At 39.0% G+C, this 12,546-nt stretch overlaps 2 protein-coding genes across 2 annotated transcripts in view; both read left to right on the top strand.

Moving 5' to 3' along the window:
• Nucleotides 1-5,400, top strand: part of LOC118820985 (all-trans-retinol 13,14-reductase-like) — an 11,625-nt gene extending 6,225 nt beyond the window's left edge. Inside the window, exons 8-11 of the mRNA XM_036589364.1 lie at nucleotides 1,580-1,689; nucleotides 1,853-2,019; nucleotides 3,940-4,099; nucleotides 5,258-5,400. Of these exons, the coding sequence (XP_036445257.1) occupies nucleotides 1,580-1,689; nucleotides 1,853-2,019; nucleotides 3,940-4,099; nucleotides 5,258-5,400 (580 nt within the window). The remainder of the gene's footprint in view (nucleotides 1-1,579; nucleotides 1,690-1,852; nucleotides 2,020-3,939; nucleotides 4,100-5,257) is intronic.
• Nucleotides 5,401-7,190: 1,790 nt separating this feature from the next.
• On the top strand, nucleotides 7,191-11,799 carry cdk21 (cyclin-dependent kinase 21). The gene is made up of 7 exons (XM_036589367.1): nucleotides 7,191-7,537; nucleotides 8,683-8,815; nucleotides 9,136-9,303; nucleotides 9,751-9,860; nucleotides 10,683-10,733; nucleotides 10,852-10,984; nucleotides 11,338-11,799. The coding sequence occupies exons 1-7, from the start codon at nucleotides 7,281-7,283 to the stop codon at nucleotides 11,413-11,415; spliced, it is 930 nt and encodes a 309-aa protein (XP_036445260.1). The 5' UTR covers nucleotides 7,191-7,280; the 3' UTR covers nucleotides 11,416-11,799.
• The last annotated feature ends 747 nt before the right edge of the window (nucleotides 11,800-12,546 follow it).

Below are 12,546 nucleotides of genomic sequence, written 5' to 3'. Positions count from 1 at the left end.
AGGAATGTAAAGAGTACTGAAATCCCTCAAGTACAAGTACTGTTACTGTAGTGATAATTTACTCAAATACAAGTAAAAGTATTAGTAAATGAAATTACTGAAGTAAGAGTAAATGAGTAGTTAATTAAAAAACTACTTAAGTGCTGAGTTATTTAGTTACTTTTTCGTATTTCCGCTGTCACAACCTGAACATATTTCTGAGCTGACTCGGCTACATCATTGGAAATAATCTGTACAGAAAAACACTACAGCTAAAGTTCTGAGAGCTGAGACTGATCACAGTTCGCTCTGCTAGAGCACATTTACACACCTTTCTGTGAACTGTGTAAGGAACAAGGTTTACATTAAACTGCATGCATTTCATGGTTAGATGATAATATAAGATGTCCTAGTTTATCTGTTTCCAGTAAAGTATTTCAGAATCCCTGAAAGACTGTGCAGAGGCTGTTACTGATTAATTAAGTTCATTTAAGAGAAAAAATCAGAGTCAAATTTATGAGTAGATCGCTTAATTAATAATGTCATTTTAGTGAGAGCCCTGCTGCTCATCAGCTCCCTGGACTCTATCTTATGTTAATAGGTGTGAACCTCTACAGACAGTAAACACATTCACAGCCTTCAGACTGTATATTTTCACTGATATCTGTTCAGAATATTTACACCATTAAAATCAGCAGCAACATCAGCAATTTACCCAGCTTTGGTTTTACTGTAATATATTTCACTAGTAATCAAGTAATCATGCTGATCACTTCCTACAAAATCTAACATTATTACTGCATCAGTTGCATAGTTAAACAGCTACACAGCCTCTCACTTGTTAAAGACAAACACCAAGGCAGAGAGAGGGCAGGGGGACAAAGAGAAAGAGACAGAGAGAGGGCAGGGGGACGAAGAGAGAGAGAAAGAGAGAGAACAGAGAGAGAATCATTATAAAAGAAAGAAGAAACCCGTAACCACGGTACCTGTTTAGCTCGGATCAGCTAGTTCAGCTGATGCTCTCTCAGGCTGGAGTAGAGTTGTGAGAGTGGATCTCAAGTAAAAGTACTATGATTTAATTCTACTCCAAAAAGTACAGCAGCAGGGAAAACTGTACTCAATTACAGTAACGAGAGTAAATGTAATTCGTTACTTACACCTCTGATTGTTGGACATCAAAATAAAATGATTTTTAGCAAATATAAGAAGCTAGATAAAGCTTAGCTTAACCCACAGCCTGCATTCGTCTGCTTGTGAACAGTCACTAAACTGAGTGTTGTCTTCCTCATAGATTAAACTTTTTCCGCTTCAGAGAGGAAATAAAAACTCGTTCATGCTGCACGTTCCTCAGCAACTCCTTTCCACCATGTCTTAGCCGAATAATTCTGAATAAATTATTTAGTACCACTGCCATTCTCACTGCCAGTTTGTTCTGCAGAGTTTTGAGGAAGGGAGGTTTAGGAATGACTGTGATTGCAGGAGAGGCGCTTCAATCATAATCTTGCCAACGATGAATTGTATCCATCTCTTAATTCTCTTGTCTACTGACAAAGGTCACCTGACATGTCATTGTGAGTCACACTGCTTGTTTTCCCTGTAGGATGGAGGGCTACATGAAAGGGGACAGAGACGAGGCACTAAAGAGTCTACCTCTTGTTTTTCTTGCTTCGCCATCTGCCAAAGACTCCACTTGGGAGCAGAGAAAGCCAGGTAAGCTTCTCTAACCGTGGATAAGATTAGAAAGAAAACATTTGACAGCAAACATACCTTGACTGATTATATTTGGGGTAAAGGGGAAAAACTGAGTAGATCAGTCATCTCTTATGAATCTCTGTTGAATTTTGAGTATTGACTGAGCCTCTACTTTTCCAAGGTAAATCCACTCTGACTGTGGTGAGCTTTGCTTCCTACTCGTGGTTTGAGGAATGGAAAGATGACAAGGTGAAAAACAGAGGGGCTGACTATAAGGAACTAAAGGAGACCCTCATCAACTCCCTTTTAGAAGTGGTGTATCAGATCTTCCCCAAGACAAAGAATAAGGTATGGCTCATTACTGTCTGTTTGCTTTTGGCATTAATATCCAGTCGTGGTGATCTAATTATCGTGATCAGATCATAAACTAACAAGTCACAACCTATTTACACTTGGCTTTTGCAAATATAGTACCCGGATATTGATCTCCCAACGCAGTATGTACATTTTTAAATCAGGTTGGTGTGGCGTCTGTGCAAAGTAGGCAGAGCATCTAGAGGCTACACATTGTTTAATGCTTTATAAAACATTTTGCAATCGCAGTGCAGAGATTTCCAGGCATTTTGAGCTGAGGAGAAAAAACATACAGTAAGTTGTTTACATTTTGCTTAGTAACCACCTCTGGAGCAATCAAAAGAAAAGTATGGTTTAAAATCACAGCCAGGAGTCCTGAGCTTGTACTGTCCTTCACAGCCAGCAAATAGCTTTTTACATTCCACATTTGTTTAAATTACACGTTTAGAGAGCTAGAAATAAGTTGCTCAATAAGATAGGCAGGAATTATATTGAAAGTTGGTGGAGTGCTAGCCACATTGCGTGGATGGGGCAGATCGTTCTCAGCACTTTTGAACACTAAGTTAGATCCAGCCACATTCCAATCACAAACACGGTTACACTTGTCTTTTAAATGCATATATAAAGAGCATCCGATATGGGATGCATTTTAGGAACTCAGGTGTGACCAGGACCCCCTGAGCATTTATACTTGATCCGATTTCAAACAAACTCAACAATGGCTAAAGACATCTAGGGGTTGCTGACATAACATGGCATTTTCACTGTCACAAAATATAAAAATAAATATAATTTGTATAAACATGATTTAAATTGCAGTAAATGGTTGGAGGTGTCTTTATTTTACATGGACCTGTTGTTGTGAAAACTGCTTTATTAGATTTTTTTTTTTAATTTTGAGCCAAATCTTAAAATTTTCCTATGGTGTGACTGTCTCAAGCATGGTTGAATAAATTATACAACCTTTAATAAATTATAACTTTTAATAAATTAATGATGATGAATGCCCCAGGCATAATTTTACAAGTATCTGTTTTAGTTGATGGCAGTCATCTTTTTTCATCCATTTATTTCTAAAAGCGTTGGAACATAATACATTTTGTCACTGAAAACCATGCCCTCCAGTGTGACACCATATCCTGATTTAAAATCTGGCAACTCCACTGACAGCTTTATTTAGTTATTTAGTTCATGTTGCTGAAGTACCCTGTGAAACCCATGACGTGCACATGGTACATTTTTTGTCTCGGAATTGTTCAATTATTTAACTTTTTTTCAGACCCCTGAAAGTGTTACATTTTGTTGTCCTTAGATGTGACACATCTAAATTGTATTTTTTAATTAAGGCTAGGAATAGTATGGTCATTAACTGACATAAAAGGGTGAAACATCCTTTGGTGTGACAGCAAATGTCCACCAGTGTAACACCTGTGCTCTCACATGGGAGGACAAGGTCTCTTTGACAACCATTTAAAATAAATAATATTTGTTTAATCTTTTTTATTCTTTTTTTGGCTATTTTCAGTATTTTTTAAATACAATAGGTGCGTTAGTTAAAACATTTTCTTCTGTATTTGCAGAATATTTGTCTCAAAATACCTTTAAAAACCAGTTTTGCATTAGGAGGGATATTATCATCACTCATCCTAAATTGGTATTGTTTTCAACAGCTTTATTTTTTTTTTGCGTCACATTATGGTGCATCCCCCCCCCCCAACATTTTCTCAAATATCAGATTTCACACTAATTAAATATATTACTTTTTCTTCAAAAATTATGTTCTACAAAAAAGTATTTTACTACATATTTGTCAACTACAACACCTTATCGCTCTCTTTATCTCTGTGGTCACTTTTTTATTTTTTGCTTTCACTCTCTCTCTTGTTTTCTCACACACACTCACTCTCTATGCAGATAGAGTACATGGATGCCGGCACTCCCATCACTAACCAGCACTACCTCGCTTCCCCTAAGGGGGAGATCTATGGAGCTGACCACGACACTTCCCGCTTCAGTACAGATGTCTGCATCTCCATGAGACCACAAACGCCCATCAAGAATCTCTACCTCACAGGTGTGTGTGTGTGTGTGTGTGTGTGTGTGTGTGTGTATATATATATACATAGATCTGTTCATATATATTGTCCCAGTACTCTTCTTTATTTTCTTTTTGAGTACACTGGCCACTTTATTAGGCACACCTACTTTGTATCTATGTTCATTGTCCATTTCATCAGCTCCAACCATATAGGAGCACTTTGTAGTTCTACAATTACAGACTGTAGTCCATCTGATTCTCCCATTCATTAATGACCAGGACCACCACAGAGCAGGTATTATTTTGGTGGTGGATCATTCTCAGCACTGCAGTGACACTGACATGATAGTGACATGTTAGTGCATATTGCACTGGTATGAGTGGGTCAGACACTGCAGTGTTGTGTGTGTGTGTGTGTGTGTGTGTGTGTGTTGTTTTAAACAGTGCATACACTTACTGTCCACTCTCCTTGTTGATCCACCTTGTTGATGTGAAGTTAGAGATGATAGCTCATCTGCTGCTGCACAGTTTGTCATCCTCTTGTTCTTCAGCAGTGGTCAGTTTATGGCCACGGGACACTTTTGGCTGGAAATATTTGGTTAGTGGTAGATTTTTAGTCCAGCAGTGACACTCAGTTATTTATAAACTCCACTTGCACCACTGTGTGTGATCCAATCTGCAGCACATCCACTAACATGTCACCAACATGCTAGTGTCACTGCCGTGCTGAGAAAAGTCAGTAAAAAAGTGAGTGGAAAGTGAGTATAGATATAAGGTGGGTTTGCCCTATAAAGTGGCCAGTGAGTGTATAATCACACTGTAATGCACAAGAGGGAGGACTATACTATGAGATGTGTAACCAGAGCACTTCAATGCTGGTATCTCATTGTGTAGCATCCCCTCAAGTATATTTTTAAATGGCCCATATCATTATTAAAGCTATATCTGCTATATAACACACATCTGCTTTTTCAACCTACAGCAGTTTATTCTGAAGTTATGAAGAGTGATTTAGCCTGTACTGCTATTTGAATGAGAAACAAGAAAAATATTGGATATGGGCCTTTTAAGACTAGGATGACACAAATTAATTAACAAAGTTTATTTTCATTCTGTACATTCATGGTTTCATTAAACAGCGATTATTTTTTAGTAATAGTCCGAACTAACGGTAGCATAATCTTCTTCCTTTAGGCCAAGATGTGTTTTTATGTGGTTTTGCGGGTGCGCTGGCTGGGGCTATGCTGTGTGGATCTGCTGTTCTCAACCGCAACCTTTACGTGGACGTCTTTAACCTCTGTAGGAAACTCAAACAAGCCAAAAAGAAAACCCAGTAACCACAGCAACACTCACTTGAGCCTGGTTGAGCCCTGGAACAGTGGAAAGATGCATTTGAACCTACTTCTGGTTCATGTTGTGGACCTTCAAACAATTAACTGATGAAATCGTCAATGTATATAACAATCCCTGCCCTCGCTGACTAAAACATTAAATTTAAAATTTAAGTCACTTCATAACCATAAAAGGGAGCACAGTATCAAACTTTTTTTTTTAATGACGTATTTTTGGATGTATCTTATGGACTTACATAGTAGTTGTATGTAACATTAGGGGTGGGCGTTATCGCTATAGTTATTGTTCTTGTGATAAATTACATCACAATATGCTTTATTAAGCATTACATGTGGGCATCGTAGTTAACATCGGTATTGTCAGTAAACTTCGCTAATTAGTAAAGTTGTCAGTAAACTTCGCCCACCCCTACATAACCATAACATACCTAAACGTAGCACTTTGTTCTGATTTTGTTAACCTTTTTTGATGAGCTGTGTGTTTCTCTGTTAGCACTATAATACGTAGAATACGTGTCTAGAGCCAGTTTGCATCCTGTGATGTATAAGTGTTGCATTCAGTTTATCTTCTGTTTTAATTGCCTATCTTTGGAAACGTCTGCAAAATAGAGCCTGAGAATGATTAGAAAGTGCCTTTACCTTCTAGAAAGTTTTGAATCCCTTCAAATTCAGGATTGTAAAGTAGTTGGAATAGATGGTGAAATAGTTTGTCCGACTGGCAGGAACTTTTTCCATGAAGTCCAAATATGGTGTAAGCCACAGTTAAGGGCATCAATAAGAAGGGAAAAATGGACTTGAGACATAAATCTACTGTAAGGTTTACAGCATTAGTAAGTTTGAGAATTGCTTGTTATTAATGTTAATTCTTTGATACTGCAGTTATATATGACTGACATGGTTTTTGTCTGATGTTGGTTGTTTGCTTTTTTCACATGATTTTTCTGAAAAGGGAACCCATTTTAACCTTTTTTTTTAATCTGGCACTGTAAAAGCCTGAAACCCTGTGCAGACTTTTTACATGTTTTTAAAATGTTTTTTTTTGACATACTCTTAATGAAAGCATGGATGTTAAAGTTTACACTGAACTGTCAGTATTATTGTTCTGTATCCTGCAGTACTGACATATAAAGCTGCTTTACAGCGTTGAAGTGATTTTGCTGCAATAAACATATAAAACAATTTTGTCTGAACTTTTATGACAAGAAAAAGTCCTGCTAAAAGCAATCCCACGCTGCAATTTGGTCACAGAGAGGGGAAAAAGGTGTGTTAGCTCTGCTGGGTGCACAGTCTGTGAAAGAGCAGGGATGGGAAACTTCTGCCTTCGTTAGCCTTCTTAACATCTGGACTGAACACTCCTCAAAGGTGGGTGCTTTTAAGAGGTTTTTACACCAAGTTAGCTTTTAATCAGTTGAAACAATGGATGATTTGTAAAGATAGAAGACTTGAATCAAAATCCTTAAAAAAAAACTTTAATGATGTCTGTGGTTTAGTGCAAAAGGAATACATTTAGCCTCAGAGCTCTTAAACACATATAGCTTTGTTTTTGTTGTAATAAATATAACCGTGGTTAACGTTAATGTTACCTGCCAACTGGATTAACCTAGTATGAGTAAGCTAGCAAACCCGCTGGCTAATTGCTATGTAAACGCTAAAAGTCTTGAATCTTCATTCTTTCTGTATTATATTTGACAGAAAACTAACGTGTCTAATTACAGTAAATGAGCTAAGACAGTAAAATAGGATTGTTGCTAGGTCGGTCCTACGTCACGTGATCTTTGGCTAGCAACAGCTAGACTAAAAGAGCACTTTTCACATTTATCAGTTTGTATTGACCTTTGGTATTTTTTTAATCTCTCCTTCCTGAAATGCAAATTCAGGAGATTTTCAAAACCATGGATTTCCGCGGTTTGGAACATTCGGACTACGAAATATTAGCCGAACTAGGCGAGGGCGCCTATGGGAAAGTGTACAAAGCCAGAGAGATCGGCGGGCTGCAGCGCCTCGTAGCCGTGAAGAAGCTCAACGTCCCCGGGGAGCCGCACACGGGCATCCCGCAGTTCATGATCCGAGAGGTGGCGCTGTTGAGAAGGATTGAGCATTTCGACCACCCAAACATAGTGAAGTAAGTACAATGATAGTAATAGCAGAGCCGGTTTATGAGGAGCCTGGCCACTTCATATTCCCCCCGTTATATCAAAAACAGGACTGCTAAACAGCAGAGGGCGCCCTCGAGGGAGTCCTCAATGAATGGGAGTAAATGGCGCTCAACGGCTAAAAACGAAAAGTTAAAATAGTTTCTAATCACTCGCCCAGAACGTTTCTTTGATTTTAGAAAGTAGAAGGATGTATTTCACTAAAAAATCAAAGAAAACTCACCTATATTTTTCCTTTTTTCTACAGCAAACGGGTTTTGGGCAGCAGGAGGCGGGCATGACTGCTAGAGCGCGATGATTGATTGGCGAGCAGAGCAGCTCATTGGCTGTTCGTGCTCACTGACGTCATGGACATACATGAGGCGCTGTTTTAAACTCCTATAGCTCGAGTTTAAAAGCTCTTAAAAATTTAACAGCAGTGTTAAAACGTTTTATGATATCCAGTGTTCAGGAAATGATTGCATTCTTTTTACATTAAAAATGTTCAAGCATTTATAAACTATAATTTTGCTCAAATCGCCATATAAACCCGTTCTTTTTGGACTCGCTCAGGAGCGCCCTCTAGCGTTTGAGAAAGTCGAAAGACATTGCAGAGTGATAATTCTCCTCTACAAGTTCTCTGGTAATAATATTTTATCTGCTTTACCCTGCTGAAAAAATACAGTTCCCTTGAACCAGACACCTGGCATCTTTTTTTTTTTGTTGTTTTGTTTTGTTTTTTATGGTGCTGTCCTAAAGATCTTTGTTGGGGAGGGGGAGGGAGCACACTTTACGTTTCAGTGCATGCTGGGAACTGTAGTGCAGCTCATGATGAAATGGGCTAATGTGTGACTAAAGTCGCTTTGGATGAAAAGGTATTTTAACATCAACCGTCATAGCTTACTAGGCAAAATAACAACTTAAATGGACTCTTACATATAGTCTTATCTTAGATTGCCTACGCCTAAACCAGTGTTTAACAGTATTAAGCTGCTTCTAGACTAAAAACACTTTTCATGGGTAAATCACCTTTGACATCACAATTATGTTTTAGGCTAGGTTTAATTTGTGTCCACGGAAGCAACGTCTAAACATCTAAAATCAGTATTTTATATACATTCTTATGTGCCTAAAGGTTGCTGAATGTGTCAGCTGGAGTGAGGAAGCAGAATTTGGACCTGACACTGGCCTTCGAGTACATTGATCAGGATCTGTCATCGTTCCTCAGCACAGTGCCAGAAAATGGCCTGAGTAGAGATAAAATAAAGGTGAGTGGAAATTTTTACTGTTTTATTAACCCCATTAAATGGCCAAACATTTATTAAACACTTCTGTAACATAAGAGTAGCTCGGTCAGCATTAAAATCCACATAGTTACTGAATAATAAGCCTTAGTATGTAATAATCCTCTGATTTTAAGGGGTTCATGCGATTGCTGTCTGTTTAATTCCTGTTGGGGATTCAGCATAGATTTAGGGGCATGTGTAGGATAGTAGCTACATTAAGGTGGATCCCATGTCCTTCCATTTTGCATACATGAAATGAAAGTGCTGAAGTTAGTGTGTTCACATGGTGCTTGTGTATGTAGGACATCATGTGCCAGCTACTAAGTGGACTGGACTTTCTCCACACTAACACAGTCGTGCATCGCGACCTGAAGCCAGACAACATATTAGTCAGCAGCCAGGGGGAGGTGAAGATTGCTGACTTCGGGCTGGCCAGGATCTACACTTACCACATCGCCCTGACGCCCTGTGTGCGTACCACAGTATTCTGCAGTGTTAAACTGGGTAATACTCGCACTGTAGTCTACAAGCCAGAGAGTTTCAGGGGTTTTGTCACTCAACATGGCCAAGAACCGTCTGCTTTGACAAGGAGGAGCCATTTGACTGGCACCCACAATGACCACCCACAGAATGCTGTTTTTCCATGACATGCAGGAGCATGTGATTGTCAGAATAATGCTACAGCATTAACAGACCAGTGAGACACAAAGCTGTATGCAGTAAAAACTGATGCATGGACTGTTTCCATTCCACCTTAAACGGTACAGCAGTTACGTTGTGGCACCTGAGGCTCCATAATGTAACAGCTGCCCCATTTAAGATGGAACAGAAAATCCAAAAAAGCAGCTCGGGAATGAGACTGAGGTTGAGAGTACTTGCACTGTAGTGTGGAGGTTTGTGTGTGCTTTTGTGTGTAGGTGGTGACCCTGTGGTACAGGGCTCCGGAGGTGCTACTCCACTTGGGGTACATGTCCGCTGTGGACATCTGGAGCGCTGGCTGCATTTTCGCAGAACTTTTCCTGTTAAGGTGAGCACACACAGCGCCCCCTGTTGCCGAGGGGGAAGTGGCACTGACCAGACTCAAACAGATAAACTCTTCGCTCTTGTAGGGAGGAGAGAGATGTCTGACTTTAGCTGGAACAGACCTGTCTGGACAATATGTAAGCATGCTCTCTGTAGAAGGTACACTATATAGATAAAAGTATTGGGACACGCCTCTTCTTCATTAAATTCATGTGTTTTATTCAGTCCCATTGCTACAGGTGTATAAAATCAAGCACCTAGCCATGCAGTCTGCCTTTACAAATATTTGTGAAAGAATGATTCGTTCTAAAGAGCTCACTGAATATGAGTGTTGTGCTGTAATAGGATGCCTCAATTGCAATAAGTCAGTTTGTGAAATGTCTTTCCTCACAGATATTCCACAATAAACTGTGAGTGGTGTAATTTAAAAGTGGAAGCGTTTAGGAACCACAGTAACTCAGCCATGAAGTGGCAGACCACGGAAAGTTACAGAGCGGGGTCACTGAGTGAACTGGAACGGAGATTGCGAGCCAGGCCCTCTCATACAACATCAGTGTCTGACCTTACAAATGCTCTTCTAGATGAATGGGCAAAAATTCCCACAGAATTCCCGCTCCAAAATCTTGTAGAAAGCTTCACAGCATAGTGGAAGCTGTTATAGCTGCAAAGGGGGACCAACTCCATATGGATTTAGAATAGGATGTCATAAAAGCTCCTGTAGGTATAATGTGTAGGTGTCCTAATACTTTTGTCCCTATAGTGTATGTACAAGGGGCACCAAACCTTTGCATATGACTGTATTAAACATTTTTCTGTTGTCCTTTAGACCTTTGTTTCGCGGACATACAGAGGTCCAGCAGCTTCAGAAAATCTTTGAGTGAGTAGTGATATTTCTCTCTCAAGCCCATTGAGCTTTGAGCTTTGGTCTAAAGTCATCTGCAAATGAAAGCTGTTTTAATAGTTTGAATCTTGTTTATGTCTCACTATATTTGAAGGGTGATTGGTTTACCTAGAAAGGAGGACTGGCCCAAGGAAAGCCCCATCCGCTATGACCCTGCTTGGGCCAGACAACAGCTGACCACACAGCTGCTGCCCAGCCTCACCCCGGAGGAGAAGGACCTGCTCACCGTGAGTGTTTATCCTTATGTTACAGCAATGCAGTTTAGTTTTTCAGTTAACTTACTGTACATTTTATGTAATATATTCTATTTATATGGAAATGCTGTACACATTTAAATCGTGTAAATGGGTCAATGAAAAGAATAATTATTAAAAATAATATATGTATTTTTGTATCTGTAAGAATAAAATCAGTGTATTAATATTTGTTTCATATCTTTTTAATGGTATAAATGAATGTCACCAGTCATACTTCAGTAAATGATGGGAATATAGAAATAGGGTTGGCTTCATAAGATGAAAATAAAATGTATTTTATCTTTATTGATTTATTTATTTATTTTGCTCTGTTCGTCCTACAGCAATGTCTAGAATTCAATCCAAGCAGACGCGTCTCAGCTTACAGAGCCTTAGACCATCCGTTCCTGTCAGGTCCCTAACGTCCACACACACTGGACAGAAGGCTGAGAGACATGAAGACAGAGGGGGTTGGATGAGAGGAGTGGTCTTTGGCTTGGGCTACTCCCACCCAAACAGTCTAAAAGTCATCTTAGGGTACTTGAGCTGTAATGAGATATGCATCAGGTTTTAGAAGTGTCCTTGTAAGACCTTGTATTAAAGGGCCCATGTCCTATATTTTATCTTGGTCCACTAATGTTTGGATTCCACAGCTGATAACAAGTGTAAATCTCTAAATGTAGCTGAAGTGTTTCCAGCTCAGGACTGTAGTCATTCGTCTTTTACTCACAAAGAGAGCAACTTTAGTGAAATGAACTGCATCGGTACAGTTTGGGTTTTGGTTCTTATTGTATTGTCAGAGCAGCAATGTGAAAATGGCATGACTTTTGAAAGACAACTGCACTTTCTCAAGTTATTCTTTTCTTATGTTTTGCTAGTGTTTTGTTTGTTTACAGGAAATCTTTGATGAATTTGACAGAAACATTAGGTGTTACTACTGTCATCTCTAAAAGCAGCCTTTTTACTTCTTCTCTAAATGTGTTTCTGTTGTAATATTGTGTTTTGAGAGCAACTAAAGACTTGAAAGCATGTTTTTTTCAGTGTACAGTGTTCAACTACTGAATAGAGTTTTAGTTCATTTGTGCCAGTTATATTTATCCATTCATTGAAACATGGACATGTTCACATGGTTCAGCTTTAGAATCTGATATCAAATTAATGTAGCATCAAGGCCTGTTTGACTACCCTGAGCCTGAGTACTGTGTTTGTGGATCTCCTGAAATGTCCACTGATTTGTCTAATATAAACCTATCGTTGGACAATTAATCCTACTTTCTTTTCCTCTCTCATTTCTTTTATTTTCATTTTTAGTCGACCTTGATGTGGGAAGGCCAATCCAGCCTTTCTCTGCTTCTCTTGCTCTCGTGGGTTGTATCCAGAAGGGGGCACTAAAGCAACGTTGGTTGCCACTAACTTAACCCATTCATATCACAAATATGAAAAAATATATATATTTCAGCTCTTGTTTTATCATATTAAATCCAGTCATTTGTGTTACACAGGATCGCTGATTTCCAAAATCCAATTTGGTTGTGGATAAAAGTATGACTTTT

This window comes from Colossoma macropomum, unplaced genomic scaffold (assembly GCF_904425465.1).
Source record: "Colossoma macropomum unplaced genomic scaffold, Colossoma_macropomum, whole genome shotgun sequence".
Lineage (NCBI taxonomy): Eukaryota > Metazoa > Chordata > Actinopteri > Characiformes > Serrasalmidae > Colossoma > Colossoma macropomum.
The sequence above is the reverse complement of the archived record's forward strand: the minus strand, read 5'-3'. Positions and strand labels throughout refer to the sequence as shown.